The sequence below is a fragment of the Leuciscus leuciscus genome, assembly GCF_965113295.1.
Source record: "Leuciscus leuciscus genome assembly, chromosome: 24".
In the NCBI taxonomy this organism is placed as follows: Eukaryota; Metazoa; Chordata; class Actinopteri; order Cypriniformes; family Leuciscidae; genus Leuciscus; species Leuciscus leuciscus.
Genome location: NC_138723.1, coordinates 21,689,230 through 21,716,099, shown reverse-complemented (window position 1 = coordinate 21,716,099; position 26,870 = coordinate 21,689,230). Strand labels below are relative to the sequence as shown.

The 26,870-nt window shown below is 39.3% G+C and overlaps 2 protein-coding genes across 5 annotated transcripts in view; one reads left to right on the top strand and one right to left on the bottom strand.

Moving 5' to 3' along the window:
* Nucleotides 1-26,870, bottom strand: part of stard13a (StAR related lipid transfer domain containing 13a) — a 50,726-nt gene that overhangs the window by 2,542 nt on the left and 21,314 nt on the right. For 3 of the 4 annotated variants that reach the window (XM_082156958.1, XM_082156957.1, XM_082156956.1), the window contains exons 2-12: nucleotides 16,202-16,273; nucleotides 11,600-11,681; nucleotides 10,001-10,064; nucleotides 6,449-7,782; nucleotides 5,917-6,087; nucleotides 5,153-5,312; nucleotides 4,096-4,294; nucleotides 3,784-3,997; nucleotides 2,724-2,838; nucleotides 1,896-2,141; nucleotides 1,322-1,539 (exon numbers count right to left, since the gene is read on the bottom strand). In XM_082156958.1, the coding sequence (XP_082013084.1) occupies nucleotides 1,322-1,539; nucleotides 1,896-2,141; nucleotides 2,724-2,838; nucleotides 3,784-3,997; nucleotides 4,096-4,294; nucleotides 5,153-5,312; nucleotides 5,917-6,087; nucleotides 6,449-7,782; nucleotides 10,001-10,064; nucleotides 11,600-11,681; nucleotides 16,202-16,273 (2,875 nt within the window). Of the gene's footprint in view, nucleotides 1-1,321; nucleotides 1,540-1,895; nucleotides 2,142-2,723; nucleotides 2,839-3,783; nucleotides 3,998-4,095; nucleotides 4,295-5,152; nucleotides 5,313-5,916; nucleotides 6,088-6,448; nucleotides 7,783-10,000; nucleotides 10,065-11,599; nucleotides 11,682-16,201; nucleotides 16,274-25,062; nucleotides 25,300-26,870 lie in introns of those variants that run through there. The other variant, XM_082156959.1, reaches the window with a different exon arrangement.
* ccdc169 (coiled-coil domain containing 169) overlaps nucleotides 1-26,870 on the top strand; it is a 239,433-nt gene that overhangs the window by 207,519 nt on the left and 5,044 nt on the right. The window lies entirely within an intron of this gene.

The following is a 26,870-nucleotide window of genomic DNA, read 5'->3' as shown; positions in this document are numbered from 1 at the left end:
CACTCTTGATATTGACATTCCTGACACAAAAGATGTAGGTGTCAATCTGCCAAATGCAAATTTGATTAATTATCAAATAACATGCAATATTCCTACGATCAGATTACTGTTTGCACGTCACAGCTGCGTATTTGTCAAATGATGTTAAACTGTAATCTTACAGTGATATTCAGGGCATGACCTGGGTGGTCTAATTTGCTTAGTTCAAAGCATTTTATGTTGAAGTAACAGAAGTGTGCTCAGAGAGTCTCTTTCAGTAATACTCCATGAATGCCCAGCTGCTCAGCAGGGGAATGCTAGATCTTTTTAAGACCTCAGCGTTCTGAGAATCACAAGAACCGAATGACGCACAAAAAGCTCTGGCTGCAGATGCTCAAATGAAGCACATGCCTTTATTACAGCTTTAATGGTGTAATCAGTTAAGCTTATTCAGATATTTGATAATGGGATCAAACATAAGCACACGGATCCAACAGTAAACAACCCTTTTCACATTTCCGGGTTTCTCAGAAGCGGATGTCGTCATAGTTGGGTAAACTTCTATAGAGGTGAATGAGAGATTACATGAAATATATTTTTTGGTGTTCCCATTTGCTCAAATAACAAAAGAAGAGGGAAAAAATAGAGAGAGATTGATAACGGCAGTCAGAATTGGGTACTATAATACAATAGCCTGGCAAGCCAGACCTACATCAAGATGTTGGGTCTGGCAACTCACCATAGACACAGCTCAATCCGAGGGGCGGGATAAACGGCTGTCTTTCAAATTCCCTCGGCACGCAATAGGACAGCGCTTCAACCAACCAGAGCGTTTTCCCAACAGCGGAGCTAGTTGATAGATTCAACTTTTGCCATATCTGGCCGGCAAAACTACGAACACATCTTCCTTTTTTTAAGAATGACTTAAGTGCTGTTCTATGCTCTTTTCTCAAAGAAAAACTTAACTCCAAGTCCTCCAGAGTCGCGGACAAAGCCGATTCGAAAGACGTTCGCCAGCAGCCGCCATTCTTTGTTTTCAAGTAGCAGGTAACCGTCGCAACTCTGTCGTCGTCATCATGTTAAGCCCGCCCCGCATACTCTATACACGACGTGATTGGCCTGACCCAATTAAGGTTTTTGTAGCTCGAAAGTCAATGGAGAGTTGCTAGACTGCCCTGGCTGCAAAATACATTTTGCTGCCGCTAGGGTGCGTCTAGATTTCTAGGCTAATAATACAAAGTATAGGGCTATAAATGTACATACATTAAAAAAAATGAAAATATAAAAATCTTTGCAGGATTTACATCACACAAGCAGGATCAGATGATGTTTTTGTACTCACCTGAGGACCACAAAGTCTCTGCTGGGGTGAGGGGCCATGCTGTTCAGCTCATACTGGTACACTTCTGTCTGCTTGTCCAGAGTTTCCAGAACCTTCCACTGCAGCAGGTTACTGTCCCACAGGTGGCGCTCTCGCAGTATACGGTACAGCACCACTGATGGAGGAGCCTCCACCTCTGCAGAAACACGCCAGCGTCTCAACGGGGTCCCGTCTCCCACCTGTGCGGGACAACAGACTTCCCTCAGACTTTTAATTATGTTGTAGGCTTTTGTTTTTTTTATTGGATAGGATAGACCATGAACTACTTCCCATGCCATGTATCTGCCTATAATTTCAATATTCACATTATGTGTCCAAACAAATTTGATCCGACATTCCTAATTCACTAAATGTAATCAAAATGTTAAAGAGAGAATTTAATAAATACATTTAAATAAAAAAACAAAAAAATAAAAAAATATTTTAATTTATAGTATTTCATTTATTACAAAAGTAAATATTAAAAACACAGTCTTTGCAACATGAATGAATGAATAAAAACATACATAAATCTGTATCTAAAATTCATTCTTACCTTTTTGAATGATAGCTCAATATTGTCAATGTTTGATCTGGCCACCCAGCCTTTGGTCTTGTCTTTGGCTTCTTTCATCAAATTCTGTATCATGCTCTCCAGATAAGAGTGATATGTACTTTCTTCCTCTTCTTCCTCTTCCTCGTCCGGTTGTGACTGTTTTTTACAGAGCTCGTCCAAAGAGGGCGCCAGCAGCTCAGCTTCCATGTACGAGTTCCTGGACTGAGAGAGCATCTCCTGAGGAATCTGGACAAACCACATTAAAAGAAAAAAAACATTTCAAAAGAATGCTCCTTTTGTCCTCCAACACTGTTCTTTTAAATAGAGGTCAGTACTTTTTTATGTTTTTGAAAGTCTCTTATACTCACCAAGACTGCATTTATTTGATCAAAAATACAGTAACAAATCTTGAAATATTATTACAATTTAAAATAACTGTTTTCTATTTGAATATATTTTAAAATGTAAATTATTTCAGTGATGACAAAGCTGAATTTTCAGCTTTTTTTCAAGATTCGATGAAAAGTAAGTTCAAAAGAACAGCCTTTATTTAAAAACAGTGCAAACGTTTTTACTGTCAATTTTAAACAAATTTAATGCATCTTTAAATAAAAGTATTAATTTCATTAAAAATAAATAATAATTATAATAATAATAATAATAATACAAATTCGTACTGATCCCAAACTTATTAGTGGTAATGTATTCCAGGATATATATACTGAAAAGATTACAATGATCAGCTAAACATTTTGTACTTGTTCTGCACACAATTTTACGTACTGTACAACTTCTCATTGCAAACATGACAGAACTTGTATCTCGTACCTCAAACAGCTGATTGCACTCAGCAATCATGTGCGAAAGCCCCTGAGTAGCCGCAAGGTTCTCATTCAGGTCCTTCTGGTCTGGCCGCCCAGTGGCATACTTCCTCTGAATAGACCTGAATGCAATAAAAGACATCATGTGCTTGAGCTTCCATGTGATCCATTATATTTTCACAATATTTGTGGCTATAAGGATATAAAACAAATGATTAAACCAATGAAAAACATCGGTTACACTTCATTTTGATGTGTCCCTGTTACAGTGTAATTATACATTTAAGCACTGAGGGTAACACTTTATTTTACAGTGTCCTTGTTACATATGCTACATGTACTTACCATAGTAATAACAGTAAATTATGCATAATTACATGCAACTAACCCTCAACCAAACCCTAATCCTACCCTAACCCTATAGTAAGTACATGTAGTTGCTTAAAATTACTCAGTACTTAAATATATAATTACACTGTAACAATGACACCTTAAAATAAAGTGTAACCGCACTGAGTAATATTAATTAAATACATGTACTTACTTACTATAGGCTTAGTGTAGGCTTAGGGTTTGGTTTGGGGGTAGTTGTAAAAGCATGTAATTATGTCTAATTTATAGTTATTACTATAGTAAATACATGTAATGTGTAACAAGGACATTAAAATAAAATGTTACCTAAACATCTCTCATGGTACACTTTGTACATTATGAAGAAGTCTCCTAATACCCCCATCCCACTTCGCCCAGTCTGGGTAAGTCTGAGGTAAAGCTAAACTACCCGTCTCTTTTAAAACGCCCTCCACACCTCCTGTCTCTGGCCCTCAGGGAAGTGTGTCTGCTCTGTGTTCATTAGGGAGCATTACTCGACACAATGATGTGGGAGTTGTTTGTACATTGAGTTAATAAAACCCTTCACGCCTTCTCACGACACCTCAGGGCCAGGGAGTCGTAATGACAAAGCACACATATCATCCTATAGCTCCTATACAATAATGAAACCCAAGTTTCACCCTTTCTAAGTAGAGCACATGTGTTGGAATGCACTGAAAACGGAACTCTGTTACCTAGGCGACAGGTTATCATTCTTCATGATGTTGAGGTGGAAGAGAGAAGGAGCGAGGCACACTGCCAGGTTCATGGGGGTCATCTGGTTCTCCTCAACAGAGGAAGTGACATCATTTAGGAAGCACAGCAGTGTCTGCAGGACATCACGGTTTTCGTCGGCCATTAGCATGATAGCTGCCTGCACAGCCTGTAAGCGTTGTTCTTTAGGGACATCTGGGTAGAATGAAAGCAAAATAGAAAGTGTTAGGGATTTGAAAGTACTGTATGTAGCATTTGTGCACATGAGCTGGTGACAGACAGGAAATGCTTACACTGGTATATGTGGAGGATGGTCTCGCCCATTTTGCTTGTGAGGAGAGGCTCAGGAAGGTCTCTGAAGAACTGTTTGACCATGTCCGCCACGTCATACGCGGACTGATCCTCGTAGTTCACATTTTCTGGGGAGGTTTCACACATTTGCCTGAGAGCCTGAATACGAGACTTCACTCCAGATTTGCGGAAAAGTCCCACCTGAAGCACAACAAGAAAAGCAAATAATTTTACTTCTTATAAAGAAAATGTGAGAGGTGGCGTTTTCTATCTTTAGAAACACGCAGTCACTGGACTAGACCATCAAGATTTTTTCTGAGTTTGCAATATCATAGGCTACGTTCACAGTCAGTCCAAATCCAATTATTTGTGTATGCGATTGGAATCAGATCTAAAAATTATTGATGTCCACACTGTGTATCGCAACTGTTCAAATCCGATTTGTGTGTCCATGCCGCTCTTTTATTTTCCGTAAAATCCATCTGCATTGGTTTTAATGGCAATGATATTGCGTTGGTAGGCATACGCCAACAACAACCGCAACAGCGAGGGGTTTGCAATACAACTTGATAATATGTAGCCTCCGCGCTGGACTACTGAGGCAGCGGCAGAACCGTAGGAGGCTGGTATGAGCGGCTTTATTATGTGCTGTCGTCTCCATCGGTTTCAAAACATGTCTCCATTTTAGGCTATTGTCATTTTCTGCTCGTCCGGCACTTTGCAACACCACAACCTTGTTTGTGCAGCGACATTCAACATGTTTCCAATAACAACGTCTGATGTTTACGTTTTACGTGGCAATCCACGCAAAATCCGATCAGAGCAGTCAAACTGAAACGGATTTCCAGAATTGCGGATTTCAAACCACATATGAATGTAGCTCGAAACTGATTTGTAAACATTGCATTTCATGTGATTTTTGGCCATTCACACTTGCTAAATCTGATTGGATTTCAATCTTAAATGCACAAAAATTGGATTTGGACTGACAGTCTGAATGTAGCCTAAATTAGACTGAACCTTATAATCAATCTTGCAAATGTGAATGAAACCGTGTACCTGGTCCAAACACTGGCTCCTTAAAAAGCGCAGGGCGAGCTGTAAGCTTAAGGGCAAAGGGTGTCCGTACCGCTGGACGTGGACAATCAGAGGAACGCCGAAAACCACCTTATCCTTGTAGTCTGGTCCCTTCATTCTCTTCATAAATTTTGGCACTGACCTAAGAACATATATATATGCACAGTATTAAGAAGAGGAGATCATTTTATGTCCATATGTATGTATATAAAGGTACAGTCTGTCTGTGTGTATAGGATCTGCAATAAGAGTCTTGATATATAATGCAGGAAGGAGTGCAAATGGAAGAGTGCAGAGTTGGAGGGCAGAACTGTGATTTACTGGATAAGACTGTTCCACAAGCTCTGGAGTTTTAACACTTTACTCACTTGAATGAGGAGACACTTTGATCAGTGTGTCATTCAATAAGAGCTAATAACTGACAAGAAAACCCCAGTGACACCCCACAGGGACTTACCAAGACTGACTCATCTTGTGGCTTTAAAAGAATCCTTGACTTATGTATGTACACTTCCATTCAAAAGTTTGGGGTCAGTATTTTTTTTTTTTTAAGAACTTAATACTTGTATTCAGCAAGGATTAGTGACAGTACAGACAATGCATGTAACAAATGATTTCTTCTTTTTTTTTCTTTTGAACTTTCTATTAATCAAAAATCCACAAAAATATTAAGCAGAACAACTGTTTTCTAAAAAAAATAGAATTATCCTTATGATCAGTCCTAAATTTGTTTGTAGGCAACTCACCAAGTCCACCCGTGCTTGTTGGACATGGAGTATTTTTCCATGACTGCAGTGAGACGCAATAAAGAGAATTTCTGGAGCAAGCTAAGCTGGCCAACTGATTGGCTAGATATCTGAAGCGAGATTCCTGATTGGCTGAGGAGGTTTGACATCCTGAAGCTTGGCCATCTAAGGCTAGAAATACAACAAAAACATAAATATTCATGAACATTTGATCATGTAAAGATCATTTAATGCTGCCCTTTAAAGTATAAATAAAAATAACTACTGCAATATGATAAAAAATGTTTTGTGTTCTTACACACCAAACCCACACAAAAATTTGTTAAGGGGCAGTCACACAAGATTTTGTATCATGCATTTCAATGATCAGTATTCAAGCAATTTTTCATCTATATCTGCCTGCAGATATACATTTATATAAGAGAAGCTGTATGGATATCTAAAGCTTACAAGCTAGTGTGAACACAAATCACTTTAAAGTTTTTTGATATTTGAATGAGCGCCTCTCAGTATATCCATCCTGAAGTCTTACTGTGGTCGTGTGAGAGAAGCTCCCACCCCCGAGTCCCTCCTCTCTCTGGTGCTGGAGGTGTCCGTGCCATTTAACGAAACCCCGTCCCTGTTGCCATCACTTGGAGTGGTCAGGCCTTCGCACAAGGTCCCCTCAAAGTCCAGTGTGATCTGACTGGAAGATTGGCCGTCAATAATCCTCTGGTCCCGCCCCCTGCTGCCCTCCCCCTCCCCATCCCCTTCACTCTCCGGCAAGACATTTTTGGACCAATGGTCCACGATCTGCTGCAAGCCATTCACATGCTGCAGTATGTCATCTAAATGTGGGAATATATCCTCCTTTTCAAGGTCCAATAAGTCCCCCGTGCTCGCATAGAGGTGTGAGCCAGGTACGTTATCGTACACGCTGATTCTGCTTCCCCTCGGGCAGCAGCGCGTCACGGGCCGGAGTTCCCTTCCGCCAACTTTCCTGCACTTATACAGCTGTGGCTCTGAATCCAGAACCTTCCAGTTTCTTTGTCCCTTACTGGCTGGTGTCAGACTCTCGATTGACAGTGCTTTAGGGAAGGTACCAGGTTTGTGATCTTTTGGGATATGCACCAATAGCTCATCATAGGAGCGGAAATCATTTTTGCGGCTCTTTTCAACCGGTCTCCTCCTCTGGGGGGCGCCGGCGAGAACATCAATGTCTTCGAGGTAGACACCTGCACGTTTACCAGGAGGATACAAGTTTGAGACGCGTCCCTTCATGTTCGGCGTGCTTCCGGTACTACCGCTGGTCTCCGACTGGCTGCTGGCCTCACTGCTGGCCAACGAATTTGGGCAGTTGTTGGCAGATGGCATGTTTTCAGAGTTTAGAGGCCCGTCGTTAAAAATCTGAACACATTGTAGTGTCTTTAACGCCTCTGGTTCGCTTTGCAGAACTGGGCCACTAATAACCAAAGAGCGTCGCTCTGAACGACCCATCGATGGCCCCCACGTCCGACCCAGCGTCTCCATCCTCCTCAGAAAGTCTTTGGCGCGTGTGCGTCCACGTCGCCTGCTCTTGGCAGGAAGTGAATTGTAATGAGGCAGCTCTCTGGGTAAGTGCAGTGGGGTGAGCGAGGCGGAGTCAGGCATGGCAGCCAATGAGTCTTCACTGTGCAGGGAGCAGATCTCCGGCTCACTGAGGTCTGTCAGAATGCTCTCGCTGCTCACAGTGGTCCGCAGATGCTCACCCACCTCTGAGGGGCTCCGCTCCTCTTCTCTACCCAAGAGGTAATCGATGTCTTGCATACGTGACCAGCGCCGACTGTTCCACTCAAATGTCCATCTATTGCTGATGGCCAGCAGGTCCTCCTCATCAGAGTCCTCACTCTGCAGGCACAAGAAAGCACAGGAATAGACTTAGTTCGACATATTTTTGAGTAAAATTTTCAGCTCCTAAACTGTACAGTATTTAGACATTATTCTGTGGTATAAGTAAAAACTGACTTGCAATTCTGATTCAGTGGACGAATCAAACTCAGTCCCGGAGGACCACTATCCTGCAGAGTTTAGCTCCAACTTGCCTCAACACTCCTGCCTGTTTCTAGTATGCCTAGTAAGAGCTTGATTAGCTGGTTCATGTGTGTTTAATTTGGGTTGGAGCATAACTCTGCAGGACAGTGACCCTCCAGGAGCAGGATTGGACACCCCTGCCACAAAAAATATCATTAAGACTTGGAGATGGGCTCTTTTGACTAGGGCCAGTATGCAACTAACTAGCTTACCAAGGCTCTAGCAACCACCCAGAACTCCTTAGTATAATTATATTAAATGATATATAGTAATAATAAATAAAAAAACACGCATAATAATAAAAAAAAAAGAAAATGTTATGGAACATACTGTACTTCAGTGTACTTTAAATAATGTCACTTTGCATTACAGTAATGAGAATTTGATATTTTTTTTTGCTTTGCGTTAAGCTACCAACAATTATGTTTGGGGATTTAAATATGCTCATAAATTATTTTGCAAATGTTTTTAAAATGAGTCTTAATTTGATCTTTTTAATGCAAATGTATAATTTCTTTTTCGTTTTTATTTGGAATTGAATCTCTTTCCCACAGCTGTTGTCTTTCTTTCTAAAACAGAAAAAAAAAAATCAAATGACAGTCAAATTACTAATTTATTTATAGTTGTAATTTATTCAGTTATTAAAAAAAAAATGAAGTGTGATTAACATAATGATATATTGATAGATATTAAGTCTTCATTGTTCAGATGTAACCAATATGTTTTATAGATAGAAAAGTCCTGACATGTGAACTCACAGTACAGGAAAGAGCTGTGAATGGCTCTGACACCCTCTTAGCATTGTATATACTTTCACATCCCATTTCCTATTTAAAATATCACAGACCTCATACATTTAAATTGAATAATAGTGATGATGTCAAAAGAGGCTCATGGTATTTGAAAAATGTCAGAATACCATTTCAAAAACATCCCCTAAGTCATACTAGCTGGTTAGGGGAATTCTCAAATATCATCCAAACAAGAGGACATGAACATAACAGGTATCATATCACCATCTGGATGTGTTAAAGACAGCAACACCCAAAGACCCCTTTCACATGCCTGAGACGTCAGTAGAAGCAGAAGCATCAGAAATGACCTACTGAATGAGATCCACAGCTTACAATCATAATTAGTCTGAAATACGACCCCTGAGTAAACAGTCAAAGAGTCTTGAATGAAGATTAAACTGACACTTCTGTGCTTTAAAACCATCATCAATTCTATTGACTGTGAACGGCTGCTCTTTTTATATAATCTTCTTTGTTATAAGCAGTTCACAAGCCAAAAAGCCATTTTTAAAACCTAGACGGACAGATTTACTCTAAAGAGATTTTTATTTCGCAGACATACCTGTACCATAAACCAAAGCCATTATAGTAATTGTAAAAACTTTGCAGTTTATTTAATAGAACAGATATTTCATTTTCATTTGTCTCTAAAATAAAAGGGTGAATAGCCATAAGAAATGTTTTTTCATTATTTGAAAATGTATTTTGAATAGACACTATGAAATTACTTTCATGACAATGAAGGACATTCCCCCCAAAATTCTCATTACTGTAATGCACAAAAATCTTATGTATTCAATATAATGTAATACAGTAATGATATAACTGTTTTCAGCATTGATAATAATAAGAAATGTTTATTGAGCTGCAAATCAACATATTAGATGATTTCTGAAAGATCATGTGACGCTGAAGACTGGCGTAATGGTGCTGAATATTCAGCTTTTTTAAAAATAAACTACATTTTAAAATATATTAAAACAGTTCTTTTAAATTCTAGTAATATTTCACAATATTGCTGTTTTATTGTATTTCAATCAAATAAATGCAGCCTTGGTGAGACATAAAAAATCTTACTGACCCCAAACCTTTGAATGGCAGTATAGACGTATATCACGATATACATATATACACACTGTACATTATACTTTCAATAATACATTTTCATTGTTTGTAAATATGACAGATATTTCGTTGAAAAAAATTTGAACCAAAAAAGAATCGATTAAACAGCCACTTACTTTCTTCTTGGGGAGGCTCACGTCCAGTTTCATGGAGGCACACTTGTTCAGAGTGTTGAGTCGACTGGAAGAGAGAAGACACAGTCACTGGTGCATCCGTCACTCTCATCTCCACCACAAAGAAACCATACAGCCACAGAGAGAGAGAGAGAGAGAGAGAGAGAGAGAGAGAGAGAGAGAGAGAGAGAGAGAGAGAGAGAGAGACAATCCACTGTAGATCCTACACTCGTCTAACCTCTGTTTGCCTCTCTACGTGCAGGTATAGATTTCAAGAAACTCTCACTATCTGTGTCCTGATTGGCTGCCGGAAAGAGTGACGGGACAGCTTGGCAGCCATAGGTTCTAATCTCTTTCAAGACATGGCCATGAATGAATGAGACTCTGATGGGGCTGAAGAAGGAAAAACAGAATGATAAAGAGCGAGAGAGTGGGCAATCCACCTTCTCGTCCACCTCCTCTTTGATCTAACCCTAAAGCGCCCTTTAACGTTCTCATCTGACTGATCTTCACCCCTGAAGAGTTTTCCTCCACCCCTTTTTACACACACAGACACAATCTTCTTTACTCTACAAAAGACTGCAGACCCCTCACTTCATACCCATTCCAGACACAAACAAGCTATTATTTTACCTATAAAACCAGACTTGTTGTTTTTGACACGCTAAAATGTTCCGTCATGACATCAGCTCTGTTAATCAGCTGTCTGCCGAAACAATCTGCTCCACTTTTCAATCTAGATTCCCTAATTAAGCATCCAGGCCCAGATGGCCACATAAATATGCGTAAGTATCGTGTCTGTGGCGTGATAATGAAACACCATTATCATTCCAGCAGACACCGTCCTTAAGAGTAGTGTGTGTATTCTCTGACAGTAAAGCTGTCAGATCTCCCTAACGCTGTCATTAGTGGCATTAGACAGGGAGACAACCTGCTAGAAACCCTCAACGTCTCAAACCCCGGGCCTCGTTTCACGAAAACACACACAACCATCTGTTAGTAGCCTATCCCGCTACCCCCCCCCCCACCCTGCTCTCCCTCAGGCCTTTGAGAGGGACATCAGAGCGGACTCCACGGGGGCTGCATTAGGGATCAAAGCGACGGGGAAGGGGACAGACTTTATGGAGGACATGGGTCAGACAGCTACAGAGGTGAGGTCGCCACCGGGCTAGCACCGCCAAGCTTTCTCGTACTTGTACATGCAGGATGGGGGGCAACTATAGTGTTTCGTCTGGTTGGGTACTGGTCTTAAAAAGAACTGTGAAGTTTCTTCAAACATGTTTGCTCATAAAAAAGAAGAGTTGTTTCAGTGGCAGAGAAAGCTACTACATCATTGTGCACAATAAGACCAGCAACATTAAATTAGAAAGTAAATGTGAATGATTTTAATTTCATGTTGTCCTTAAAGCTGCCATATTGCTAAACATAAACGGCCAGAACAACATAGCCATCAGAGCTCGAGTGATTGACAGTAAGGCCTTTGATTTTCACAGCTGTCATTTTAAGTAAAGACGGTGTATCAGATTCCATCCTGTAGACTGCAAGACTCTCAATCTCAACAATCTCAAAATATTGAGATAATCTAGACATTTAGAAACTTACCGGCAAAGAGGCTCCACAAGGTCTTTGTCGAGAAAGTCATGGTCCCTCTTGACTGCGGATATTTCAATGGGAAACTGGGAATCTGTAGGCAGAGACAGGAAGCAGATCACTTTTCTGTCCTGTTCAAGAGGTTTAATGTAACCAACATCTTCAAAAGTTCACATATGGATTATGTGCATGTTATTTAATGATATTTTCAAGACATATAAAGCGAATCACAATCATGAATTCAACTAGAAAGGGAGAAATAAACAAATAGAGATAAGTGGATAAAATGTTTCTAGTTCGTCCAGCCAGACATCTGCGGAGGTTCTGCACAGGATCACAGATCCACAGCAGCTGTGGTGTAATTCTTATAAATCAAACGCTATCTCTGGCAGACGCTCCTTCACTGATTACATTATACTGTACACAGCAGACCAGGGTAACACTTTAGAATAGGGTTCCGTCATTGATGAATAACTACACAGGAACAAATGAGTAATGCAATATTAACATTCTAGTAACTGCTATTGACAAGAAACTCTGATTATCTAATTAGTTAATAATATCACTCAATTGAATGAGGTAGTTCACTATTAGCTAAACAATAACTATTATTGATCACTTTATTTTGATGGTCCCTTTTGAACAATCTGTTGACTATAAGTAACGTTGCACCTATGTGTCAACAAACTCTCATTAGAGTATTAGTAGACTCTTCTAATATCTGCTATCTTTTTATTGTGATGGTCCTCCAACAGACATTCTATAATTAACTTTGTAAGTACATGTCAACTTATTCTAACCCTAACCATAACAGTCTACTAATACTCTAATAACACTCTAATGAGAGTTAGTAGACATGTACAGTGGGGAGAACAAGTATTTGATAAACTGTCGATTTTGCAGGTTTTCCCACTTACAAAGCATGTAGAGGTCTGTAATTTTTATCATAGGTACTCTTCAACTGTGAGTGTCGGAATCTAAAACAAAAATCCAGAAAATCACATTGTACGATTTTTAAGTAATTAATTAGCATTTTATTGCATGACATAAGTATTTGATACATCAGAAAAGCAGAACTTAATATTTGGTATAGAAACCTTTGTTTGCAATTACAGAGATCATACGTTTCCTGTCGTTCTTGACCAGGTTTGCACACACTGCAGCAGGGATTTTGGCCCACTCCTCCAGATCCTTCAGGTTTCGGGGCTGTCGCTGGGCAATACGGACTTTCAGCTCCCTCCAAAGATTTTCTATTGGGTTAAGGTCTGGAGACTGGCTAGGCCACTCCAGGACCTTGAGATGCTTCTTACGGAGCCACTCCTTAGTTGCCCTGGCTGTGTGTTTCCGGTCGTTGTCATGCTGGAAGACCCAGCCACAACCTATCTTCAATGCTCTTACTGAGGGAAGGAGGTTGTTGGCCAAGATCTCGCGATACATGGCCCCATCCATCCTCCCCTCAATACGGTGCAGTCGTCCTGTCCCCTTTGCAGAAAAGCATAAAGAATGATGTTTCCACCTCCATGCTTCACGGTTGGGATGGTGTTCTTGGGGGTTGTACTCATCCTTCTTCTTCCTCCAAACACGACGAGTGTAGTTTAGACCAAAAAGCTCTATTTTTGTCTCATCAGACCACATGACCTTCTCCCATTCCTCCTCTCGATCATCCAGATGGTCATTGGCAAACTTCAGACGGGCCTGGACATGCGCTGGCTTGAGCAGGGGGACCTTGCGTGCGCTGCAGGATTTTAAAGGGGTCATATAATGCCATTTTTGTACAAGCTAATATGATTCTTTAGGGTCTAAATTAAAAGTTTGTAATATACTTTAATAAAAAATTCTCATTAGTATTGGAAGAAAACACAAATTTTACCTGGTCAAAAACAGCTCTGTTTTCAGCATGCCGTTTGAGTGCATGTGTCTTTAAATGATAATGAGCTTTGCTCACCCCGCCCGTCTGTTCTGTGCGGACACCGTTTGTAATAATAACACAATAACCATAACACGTTGTTCATTATAAACGTGGGATTATGAATTATATTGAGAACGTCGTACATAGAAAACATGCCGTAATGTACCCTGAGTGTAAAAATAGCCGCATTCGTGAAGCGTGCAAGCGATTTGCAAAGATTAATATAAATATTAATATAAAGGTTAATAAAATGTTCAATCACTTCAGTTCTCCTGGAGGTGCAGCAGGAACACGAATAGTTGGTACTGATCCTTTTTTCAGGAGCAGCTTCTTAGCAAAACCAGCTTTATACTGACCTAGTTTATAAAGCAGTCTGGTGTGTGAAATGATTCACGCTCGCAAACATGAAAGCATTGAGGTTGATCGTGAGTAATATTCCCTTCGAAAACAAACTCAGCCATTGCGTCTTCAGCGGTTCGGATTTAGGAACATCAATATGACTGCTGTGTTCGTTATTGCACCGAAGAACAGAACACCGCCATTCTGCTCATAGACAGACAGTGCTCCGGCTATCAACAATGACCGCGCCAGTCCGCGCGGGCTATGATTGACAGCTCGCTCACGAGCAAGGGCGGGTCTGTGTTGAAACGCACCTGTCAATCAGCAATTGTGGGAGGGGCGTCGATTTTGTAACGTCACAATATCTAACAGCTTGATTTGAGATGGGGGGAAACGTAAAAGAAGATTTTAAAAAAAACACTGGATGGATTTCTATCATTTTATGATGGTTGTGTACAGGCACTGCCAACACACATTTCAGTACAATCAACTTGTAAAAGTGCATGTACCATTATATGACCCCTTTAATCCGTGACGGCCTAGTGTGTTACTAATGGTTTTCTTTGAGACTGTGATCCTAGCTCTCTTCAGGTCATTGACCATGTCCTGCCATGTAGTTCTGGGCTGATCCCTCACCTTCCTCATGATCATTGATGCCCCACGAGGTGAGATCTTGCCCCAGACCGAGGGAGATTGACCGTCATCTTGAACTTCTTCCATTTTCTAATAATTGCGCCAACAGTTGTTGCCTTCTCACCAAGCTGCTTGCCTATTGTCCTGTAGCCCATCCCAGCCTTGTGCAGGTCTACAATTTTATCCCTGATGTCCTTACACAGCTCTCTGGTCTTGGCCATTGTGGAGAGGTTGGAGTCTGTTTGATTGAGTGTGTGGACAGGTGTCTTTTATACAGGTAACAAGTTCAAACAGGTGCAGTTAATACAGGTAATGAGTGGAGAACAGGAGGGCTTCTTAAAGAAAAACTAACAGGTCTGTGAGAGACGGAATTATTACTGGTTTGTAGGTGATCAAATACTTATGTCATGCAATAAAATGCAAATTAATTATTTAAAAATCATACAATTTTTGTTTTAGATTCCGTCTCTCACAGTTGAAGTGTACCTATGATAAAAATTACAGACCTCTACATGCTTTGTAAGTAGGAAAACCTGCAAAATCGGCAATGTATCAAATACTTGTTCTCCCAATTGTAGGTGCAAGGTAACTTATAGTCAACATAATGTGTTAAAGGGACCATCAAAATAAAGTGAAACCTTTTTTTTCATACTTCCCAGAGGACTACTAAGAACTATGTTCATAGTTAATGATTAACTATGAACATAGTTCTTAGTTAATGTGAATAATGCATAATGTATAATTCATTCTAAAGTGAAGATTGTGGTAACGCACTAGTAATGATTCAAGAATTACCAAATCATTCAGAAGGAATAATTACTTCTTTGGGACAGTATTCTAAAGTGAAAAGCATGATAACTCTCTAGTAATGACTGAAGTCATTGTAAGCTTTTATGTTTTTTGTAAAGTGTTACCCAGACCAGCTCTGAACCTGAACCATAGGTAATCGCTCACTAGAAATGACTCAAACAAATGCAGACAATTAGCAAAAAGGAGGAGAGACAGATCAGGATGAACACTAAGGTATTTTCCCAGTGGAATATGGGAGTTCATTTATGGCATAATGGCATAATAACCTCACAAGGCCAAAGAGAGCTTTTTCCATTTTCTCATGAGAGCCAAGCTATGAATTTACACGGCATTAAATATAGAATTGTTGACATTTTATCACTCATTGACGTAAAGCATCATAAGGAGGAGTCAGGGGAAAAGAGAGAGAGAGAGCGGCAGAGAGAACAGTATCCTCTCGACCCCTTTGTTGGCCTATGCGGAAGACTGAGGCAAAGGCCTGTATTTTCCCGGCAGTGATAATGAAGACTTTTTCCCATGACCTCTTCCTCCCTTTGGATAGAAACTCTAGTCTGCAAATAGCTCGCTGTGGCCCGAAAATGACCAGAAAAGATAAAGAGGGAAGAAGAAAAATGTGCTGACAAATGGAGCACACAGCTGTATAAATGCAGTTTTTATTCCATATGTCTGAAGCGGAAAATCAAGAATAATTCAGCTTGTGATCACTGCTTGGCTTCTGTCCGCCCAGTTGAGGTGGGATGGGATAGGTATGATCTCAAACTCAAAGCAACTCTTTCTCTCTCTCTCACTGCATTCCTGATTTTTTACCGTCACTTAACCTCACAGCTGCAACCACACTGCAGACATTTGTTGAGGCCACAGAATCAACGAGCAATTCTTTGACATCTGTGTCTATGTTTATAGATATTAATCCCATTTCTTACCCTCATAAAGTTGGGCATACTGTGGGAATCCCGCCGCCCTCAGCCAGTCACATGCTTCCTTTGCCTCGATTTCTGAAAAGAAACAATGATACAATTCTTCAGCAGTTTATCTCTTTAACCTGATTAACTCTTTAGTTTATCTTTCAACCTGATCTCACACACATGCTCATGGACACACTATTGATATATATAATTAAACATTAAAAAGTATTTTTTTATGATATATTTATCTATTTTTAGCTATATTTAACTATTTTAATGACATAAAAAAGTATTATATATTCATAAGCAGCACAACTAGCATCAATAAGAAAACAAAAGTAGCAAATACACAAGTAAAGAGCATGAAGAATCCTTGTGTGTTTTTTCAGTTTTTTTGTGTCTGGATCAAGCGGCAACCTCTCCGTCTTTCTCTTGAAACCGGGAAGAACAGGGAAGTGAGTTAAACTGCAATTCATCGATTGGCCGCTTGAGGCTGGATGCAAAAGTGAGTCAAATCTGTATCTCCCCCATGTAAAAATGACCAACTTTACAGCAGAAAAAAAAACATGTTTACAGCCTGGTGCAAAAAGTGGTTTTGGTCTATATAGCCAATTTTGCCCTTCATAACAACTGTGAGGGGGGTGAATTTTTTTATAACTCATCTGTTTAAATGTTATTAAGCCTTAAAGTCCTGCATAATTAAGGTAGTGGTCACTTGAGTGACAGGTGGATTGCCGCTGCTGTCACTACTAGCCGTTTGTCTGCGGTTAGCGTCACGTTACTACCTCAGCCGATTTGAGAGGCGGCCAAAATCAGAATTTAAAATGGACTGAATAAAGCTCTCTACGAACTTGACGTGCGATGCCGCGCTGGCAGACATGTTTGCGCATGAATCACAAGCTCACAGCAATGTTCTAAGTTAATACACTTTTAACTAGCAGAATAATACAGCAGCACAATACACAGTCTCACTTTTTTTTTTATGGTCTGGATCCATTTAGACCGAATTTCAATAGCCATGTTTCTAGCCAATTTTTTTTATTCGAAAAAAGTTTTAGCTGATGGAAATGCCATTGTCACAATTTTTTTCCAATTAACTTTAGCGCATAAATTGCGCTTTAAATGTCGCAAAAAATTAGTTTGGAAATAGGGCTTTATCGTAAATAAATGTGGTGTCACATGACAGACTACATGAAGCGTCGGTGTTCTGGGTGTTGCTCTCATTAAAGCACAGTTTCTCTTTAATGTTCAAAGGTGCATTATCTATTATATTCATATCATTTAATTATACATACAATTATTTTATTACTGTTGGTATTTGGTAAGAATAAGATGCATTACAAAAATAAGGATGAATGATGTTTGAGAGGTAATAATTTTTTTTTCTAGTTTACAAATCTTAATTTGATGTTCCTTTTATGATGTTTCCTTTTTTACAGTATAAATTGTATTGTACTGTTGCATGCAGTTCTGTCAGACAAGCTGCTCGACTTCGCCATCTTCTTCTGATATTTCCTAATATTTCTTAATTTGATCATATTATTTGTGAAAATAGTAAGGTGTAAACTAGAAAATTTAAATTGTCACACTCTCTTTTTACAATATTTGAGATACAAAAGATACGGTATAATTTGCCATATACAGTGCGTGAAATTACTTATGGAAACGTCTCAAGAGCTGGGATGACGTAGGGATGACGTCATTACGCACACCATTTTATTAGTGAGCAAAGAGGCTGGACTTTTTTTCACAATTCACAAACAAAACAGTGCAAAATCTGGGAAGAAACTTGGCTTTTGAGAATGATCCACAAGAGATGAAATAAGAGAGTAAAAACAAAGCGTCTCTCAAAATAAGCCACCATAAAAATGGACGGGTCAGGAAATGACCTCACCACAATCCGACAATTGCATCCTTTTCTCACAAGATTCTCCACATACTTGTGCTAAATTACACATTAGCAGAATAGAAACCACTCACAGTCTGCAGAAATCTCCCTTTCTGCACATAACCCATACATACGGCGCCTGCCATCCATGTGTAGATAAAGTCTAACAGTTCACACACTTACTGGTTGTTCTCATCACTTCGTCATGCAGAGAGAACATGTGTCCCTCAGATCTGAGCACCCTTTTCCTCCAAGGTCTCTAAAAGTCCAAAATCGGGTTCAGTCAGCATACGTTCCAGTTATGTCTCAGATGCCTCAGATAGCAGCTTGCTGAACTTTTTCACTCGCTTTTGAATATCCTCCCTCTGGTTGATGTGCTCAATCTCTCAGGAACCACTCTGAATACTCTAACAACTGCATAGCACCCAGAACACATTAGCAATCATATAGCAACAAACTGGCAACCACTCACTACATTCTAGCATAATGGGGGCAATGAGCATGAGACTTCTATGAAATATTTTCAGTGGTCAATAAAGGGCTCTGGAAAGCTATTCATTCTCTCTCTATGTGTTCCTCCATTCATCACAACGTGGAAAAAAAACACCACGCAGCTGAGATGATGAAAGATGGTCTCTGTGTGTGTTAAGTCGAGCCGGCGGATAATGCCAACATTTACTGACAGAAGCTATTCTGCTAATGTCTAATCATCACATAATATTTAGTCAAAGAGAACAAAAACTAGCCACAAAATCTGTTTTGAAGCATGTGGATAAGTCACCAATTACATTTGTACAAAAACAATATGCTGACACATAAATCCCTGTCTGACGTTTTTTTATTCTGTATGTTTCCAATCTGACATTGTCATTGTTCCTGGCAGCAGGACAGGAATTCCTCACACTTGGGTCTACAGCACAATCCCCAGTGGTTAGCTCTCTCCTGAGGGGTATGAATTACTGATATACAATAATACCACTGACAAACATAAGTCCAAGTCTGAGAGACAAACTCTAGCAGTGTGTCATAAATGTCATTTCCTCTGCTCCTCTAAAGGATGCAGTAAAAGGACACATGATGGAATTTTTTCTTTTTTCTTTTTTTTGCTCTTTGGACAGATGATACCATGGAGATATATGCTAACAATCGCAACACAAAGCTCATTCTTGAAACTGCTCATTCAGAAATCGTTATAGTTATGACATCACAACCTCAAGCACATTAACATGCTCACATAAAGTAACGCATCAACTACTATTCAGCAACTATTTAACAATATATCAAAAATATACTATTTAAAGCATCTCTAATGAAACTTACACATACTAATCCCTTGTATGTTACTGTACATGTTCGTGCAATACTAGTTCAGCGCTCAGATTCACAATCACACATGGAAGTAATCAGAGAAAGACACGATGGGGCCCTTTTAAAGAGTGCAAACACTGGCATCAAGAAACAACGCCCAGCGGGGGGGAGCCAACCATACTGTCATAGGCAGGAAAAGACCCCCGTGTCACCACTGTGGATGTTTGTTCCGTTTTAATGGTTTGTTTGTTTGTTCACATCGACAGAGTTAAAAAAAAGCTTTGGGATTTTAAATCACACAAGGAGTTGATTATCAACAGACAGGTCCGTGCAAGTGGAGGAGGAATTTAAAGTGTAATGGTGTGTAATTATGAACATTAGCGTGCATAAAACATGATATTATATGAGTTTTTATGATCGTTTGTGATGGTCTTAAACATCTACTGAAGTGTGGTGAAAATCGTGAATCAAGAGGATGTCATATTGCTGTTGAATGTACATTATCAAGTCCAACATGAAGTCATAATTTACCTGATTTAATTTCTTAAGCATGTCCCTGGTATATATTTAGAAAATTAAACAATAAACAAATGGAATTATTTTACATCAAAATGTGAAATTTCCATCTCCAAAAAATACTTTTCTTTACAGCTGACATCTGCAATCCTTCATATTTTTCAACCTCTCCCCTCCAACTGCATGATAACGCCCACTTTTCCACAATTAAATCATTCTTGATGGATTAATCAACACTCATCCAAAATTTTGTCTTGCTAAAAAAAAAAACTGTTTTGCATGGAAATACAATACCGTTTAAACATTTGGGGTTAGTTAAAGCTAGTTTTTCAAAAGAAATGAATACTTTTATTAGTAAGGATACATTACATTGACCAAAAGTGACAGTAAAGACTTTTACATTGTTTTAAAATTCAATAAAAATAAATGTTATGCTTTATATTCATAAAATAATTGGGGAAAAAAAATGTATCATGGTTTCCACAAACTATTACACAGCACAACTGTTTTCAACATTGATAATAATGATAAGATAAGAAATATTTCTTGAGCACCAAATGAGCATATTACATTGCTTTCTGAAGGATCATGTGACACTGAAGACTGGAGTAATGATGCTGAAAATTCATTTATGTCCAATTATAGAAGTAAAATGGGTTGCAGACCATTTTACGCTGATTTTAAACATTACATGAAATACATAAAAAGTAGGGGTGTAACAATACACTTGTGTCATGATTCGATACAATTCACGATACTGAACTCACTATACGATACCACTGCAATACTTTGAATACTACCAAAGAGTTTGCTTGCACTCTGTCACTGGCTACATATATTTAAAATAATATATGCGTTTTTTACTGGTAAAATCAGACATTTGCCATTTTCAGGACCAACAAATATTTCCCCATTGCATTATTATACATTATATTCAATACATTATATTACTCAGTAAACATTCATTTTTTCTCACGCAGTACCTTCGCGCTTTCAATGCAGGTTTTCATTGGATCTCTTACACACACAAGCTGCACGCATAGACTCTTGTGCTTGCGGTGCTCACTATGTCCTGTCTCTCCCTCTATTAATGCACTTACATAAGAAGAAACCATCTAAAACACCTTGAATCATCATAATACCAAAACTAAACATGCGACATGGCGATTTAAATGAGGTGTGTGTTGTCACTTTGAGTGGAATGGGAGAGAGATTTTAATGGATTCAGAAATCCAGAAATCTCTCAGGTTTTAGAAAAAATATATAAATTTATGTTTGGAAGATGAACATAAATCTAATTTGAAACAACATGAGGGTGATTATATGACGACAGAATTTTCATATTTGGGTGAACCTTATCTGAGTCTTGGATAAAACTACCTCTAAACTGTGGTACTGTACATGTTGTTCACATCACTGATATATATCGTTGCATTTTAATATTGCAATATATCGATATAACGATACACTACTAATAAAAAGTGCTCTTTTATAATGATTTACAATTAGTTAACCTCAACTTCCTGCTTGCCTTCAATATAACAAAAAAAAAAAAACTGCACGGTTCCCAGATCAGTAGTAACACCAACTTCTAATGAAGCCCTCAAACGGAGCCCAACCACTGGGCTTGTTTTGCGGAACTTTAAAGAGACTCTCAGAGGGGAATTTGGGTAGGTCTGAGTCCACGGCGTGGGAATAAAGAACTGCTGTGATGTCAAGAGTTTAATTAACACATACCATTAATATCTAATATCCCCCGCCATGAACCAAAGGACCGAACCAACACAAAAGGTGCCCAAAACAATAAATCTAAAGCAAAGCAGCATACAGAACATGAATCAGCCAAAGTCACACAACTCAACACAATAAACCATAGAGAGGTGCTGATAAAAAATGTCACAGAAACAAACACACAGCGATCACCTCTGCATGTTACGCTGCTATGGCATCTAATCCCAGCAGCCAGGACACGCAGCCCCTCGTGACCCAGGCATTCCTGATCACCTCGACGTGACAACAGGCAGCGCGCCATGAGAGAGAGCAGCAGGCACGGATGCCATGCAGAGCCTGGATGCCACAGGGCGCAGGGCACAATCAAAGGCATTCTTGTTTTGATTGAGCAGGCAAGATCTCTGATTATATAAGAACACAGGTCCTGTGTCCTTAAAAGTCACCTCGGCCCACAAATGACTCTCTGAGCTCTTTGCATTCTTTCTGGGGGTTTTTTCTTCCCCCACTTACTACTTTAGTTATGGTTTTATTTTGGCTTTCCCAGGTAACAGGGAACTTTGGCTAACATTCTGGCAAGGTTCTCTCAAAGTTAAGAACCAAGTTAAGAATTTGTTCAAAGGTTATCTGGCCTTTAATAATGTTCTCAGAACATTAGCACAAATATCATTTGACATTTTTCAGCTGATAAACAATAAAAATATTGACCAAACCACAGCCAATCAGAATCCACTCAATTTGAAAAAGCTTAAAGGAATAGTTCACTTCAAAATGAAAATGCTGTCATCATTTACTCACCCTCAAGTTGCTTCAAAACTTTTTCTTTCTTCTGCCGAACAAGGAAGATATTTTGGAGAATGTCGGCAACCAGACAGTTGATGTAACCCCATTGACTTCCATGGTAGAAAAAAAAAAGACTATGGAAGTCAATGGGGTCCATCAACTGTTTGGTTACCGACATTCTTCAAAATATCTTCCTTTGTGTTCAGCAGAAGAAAGAAACTCATACAGGTTTGAAACAACTTGAGGGTGAGTAAATGACTACGTTTACATGCAGCCAATAACCCGTTCAAAACCGGGATATTAGCAATAACCCGGTCGCGCACGGCCATGTAAACACCGGCAAAAACCCGGATATGCTCATATCCCGGTTTTTAAAAACCCGGATATTATCCCTGGGGTACCCCCTTTCTAACCCGAATATTTGGTCATGTAAACGCGTATCGGCATATCCCCATCAAAAGGGACATTGATTTGTGTTCTGCGCATGTTCTATTCGCAAGGAATCTTGGTCTTTTGAGTAGAGACGGCGCATACTGGAACCCGCGTGCAGTATACCGGAAGTAAACAAGAAGTAGAGGTAAACATGGCGAGACGCAGCACAGCACCACACTTTTGGAGCGAGGAGGAAAGCGCCAACAAAGGCGATCGCTATCTGCCCCGAACTATTCATTATCCGCGTGCTGCTGCTGTTGTTGTTGTCTTTGGATACTGGAAAAAGAATCGGAAATGACGCATATTGCGTCTTAAGGAAGTCCGTACGTCCAGACGCTAACCGCGCGTCGCCGTTTACATCGGGATATTGTAAATTCCATGTATACAGGAGTAACTCTCTCTGCTCACGCATGTAAACGCGTTATTCCGAATTTTTCAGAAACCCAAATAGTGACCCTAACCCGACCATAACCCGGATATTGGCTGCATGTAAACGTAGTGAATGATGACAGAATTTTCATTTTGAAGTGAACTATTCCTTTAAGCTTTTAAAGAGCCACAAGATATAGAACATGCCTATAATAAACAATGTTACTGTGTGTTAATGTGGACGCTAAATTAGTTATTGTTATCATACTTTTTGTAAATGTGCTTTTTGTTCAAATAGTAAAAAGGAAGCATTTCTTATTTAAGAAAACCTTAGATACTTTTTCCAAGTAATGAAGGGTTTAAGTGAACAAATAAATAAAATAAATAATATGAGAGTGAAATGTTGCAAGCAGTATTCAAACCCATTGCTCCAACCAATGAAATCTATTGTAACATACATTCTCATCACACACATATTAAGACCATGCCGAGTATGTGTGTGTGTGTAATCTCAATCTTTGTGATACTGTTCAGCTGTTATGCTATCATGAATGCGAGTGCTACAGCACATTCAAAGCTGTATCTGAATCATAAATGTTTGACAGTATTCCCATTAGGCTATGAGATCTGAGACGCCCATACAATACCTCTACAGCACAGACATCAGTCAATGCTGCCTATGGAAAAACACTTTCAAGACTAACAAAAAAATCTTAATGGATTCATAGTACAAATGTTCAATCATAATCCACACACTTAAACACAGGAAAAAAAAAATGTCCCTGGTGAATAGGCTAGACAGAGGTAAAAAAGAAAAAGAAGCTCTAATCCTATTTAATTTACAGTCAACATGAATTGCATCACATTTTACTTCCATGATGTGATGTATTCCTGAATTAAACATTCAGGATAATGAGAATGCAAAAGTTAAACTAAATCTAAACCTCTGTTCGGAAACTATCAATTGTGTTGACGGGCAGCTAGATGTGTTTCAAATCTGCTTTGGTGTCTATGAGTGTGTGTTAAACTGTGTGAACTTGACTCTCAGACCACCAAGGAAGTAAAACTATGATCCTTTCTGAGCTTTGTAATGCAAACTCTCCCACAAACATGCAGTCTCTTTTTACTCTTCATCTCAACTATTTCTAACACACACACACACACACACACACACACACACACACACACACACACACACACACACACGCACACACAGCTCTCCCATGGGGTCTCTCCAGACAGTTCCTGTATTGCTCATCAGAGCATTCAGTTAACACGCACACACACACACACACACATACATACACACACACACACACACACACACACACAGAGAGACACACACACACAAATACTTATGGACCAATGCCATTTTCCCACACATGCTAAAGTGATTTGACATCCATCCACTGGGATCATAAGGATGTTTCTTGTTTAACTAAACATGACTCCGAAATTCCATTAGTATGTACCATGTCCTCCATATTCAAACTCAGTCATAAGACAACAAAATCACAAAGGAAATCCTTAAATATCTCAGTAATTTCTTCTAGGCAGCCATAATGGTGAGCAAATGGATACTTTTGTTTAAGAATCAGATTTTGCTCCTGGGAAAATAACCCAAGTGATTTTAGAATAAGCAGCATCAGAGAAAAAAGTTGATGCTTAAATAAAACATAACTGCCATAAAAGAGCATGATTTGAGCATTAACATTTCCTCTGTGTACTTGCAAAAAGAAAAAACTAACTTTTTTTAAAAATGACAGAATAGTAAAAACTTGATGCATATCATAAAGTTAAAAAAAGAGCCATTTGGGCTCCAGAGTAAATTGAAGATGCAGTTGGTTTCTGGTACCTCTAGGCATCGGCACGCAGCTGTGGTCATGGGTAAGATCCAAAAACCATATCGGAGTTTCCCGTTGAACATTCAGCGTGATTTATTCTATCAGCCTTCTAGAAGAGCCCGTTCCAGAGCGGCTCCTCTCCACCACAGACCTCAACTGTATGTTTCTCTTTCTCTACACTTCACCTCCCGACTGTAAAGCTTATGTGCCAATCTCTCTTCCGCCCTCCCCTCCACTCCTCCAAACAGCTGGAGTATGTACAGTCTTCAGACCCCCGCCCCCCTCCTCAACCATGAACATGTGAGAAAATTACCATGTGCGTTTATCTTCAGTGCGCCATAGATCATACACACACACACACACACACACACACACACACACACACACACACCCGCAGCTGTAGAAGCAACCCGTCCAGCTGCCTGTTCCCAGACAATGACACAATCTGTTCAAGTGCTGGGAGAAATTCCCACCAATATTTATTTTTACTTATTTTTACCTGAAAAGCACTTTCTTAAATTTCTGTTGTTTTTACATGTTCTATAGAAATACTGTAGAAATATCTATATTATTATAGTAATACCAAAAAATCCAAATGTAATAACTTTCTGATTCTATCACAGCATAACATGTTTCGATCCAATCAAATTTAGACGGATAAAATCAAGTCCCACCAGTTTATTTTTCATAAATCCTGATATGTGCGTGGAAAATTGCGTACGCACATATCAATGCATTTTTGTGTGCGTACGCAGCGTTTATATATCAGGCTCCTGGTCACTTTATGCTCAGATTGGATAGATATCTGATCGTGGAAAGATCCGGTGTAAATGCCCTCTGAAATGCTTTCGACACGGATTTAAATCTGATCACTTCAGGAAGTGGTCTGAGACGCATTACAAACGGAACTGGACAAGTGTAAATGCATCTGGTTGTTGAAACCGTACATTTACATTTGACTCCTCCCAAAATGTTAAAAAATAAACGTGTGAGAGTGTGTTCTATATGTGACATGTTATAGCCAGATATGACAGCGACACTGAACACGCATCGCCAAAGATGAGCAGCGGATTATCTCTTCAGCAAGCCAACGCACAAACTACCGCAAATGAAACGGAAAGTAAGTCGCAGACGCTCAGCAACACACAATCATCTTTATTATAAGTAATGAGACTAAATGATCTTACCAGTGCTGATGTTGCTCTCTCTCCTATGCGGTCTTTGATCTTGAAATTAGCTGATGATAAATAACACGCAGCTCATATCTGTTGCTTTTGTTGATGTGAACTCTGTTAAATTTGCATGTAGCATGGGAATTGAAAATCAGATTTATTCGTTTTGTGGAGACATTTATGTGGCCAAATGGAACCGTTAACAAATCAGAAAGTTATCCTATCAGTAAAAACACATGAAGTGACCAGGTGTAAACTGTCTCACATGGTATAAACGAATATGAAATTATATAGCTGCTTTTATATTTTAGGGGGTTCTCTTTTTTTTCGTACTATGGAAGCCAATAGGGACCAGAAATGGTTTGGTTATACCTACATTCTTCAAAATATCTTCTTTTGAGTTCAACAAAAGAAAGAACGTCATACAGGTTTAGAACAACTAAAGGGTGAGTAAATGATGACAGAATGTTTATTACGGGGTGGACTATCCCTTTAAAGATCCGTTTAATAGTCTGTTATTTACTTTATCTCACTTTCTTGCGCAGTTAAGCAGTGAAACGATAGGAGGAGGAATAACACTGGAGAAGAATGGTTCACAAAAGAATAACAACAGAGGAGAAAGAGAGACTGCTGTATGTGTGTGTGAG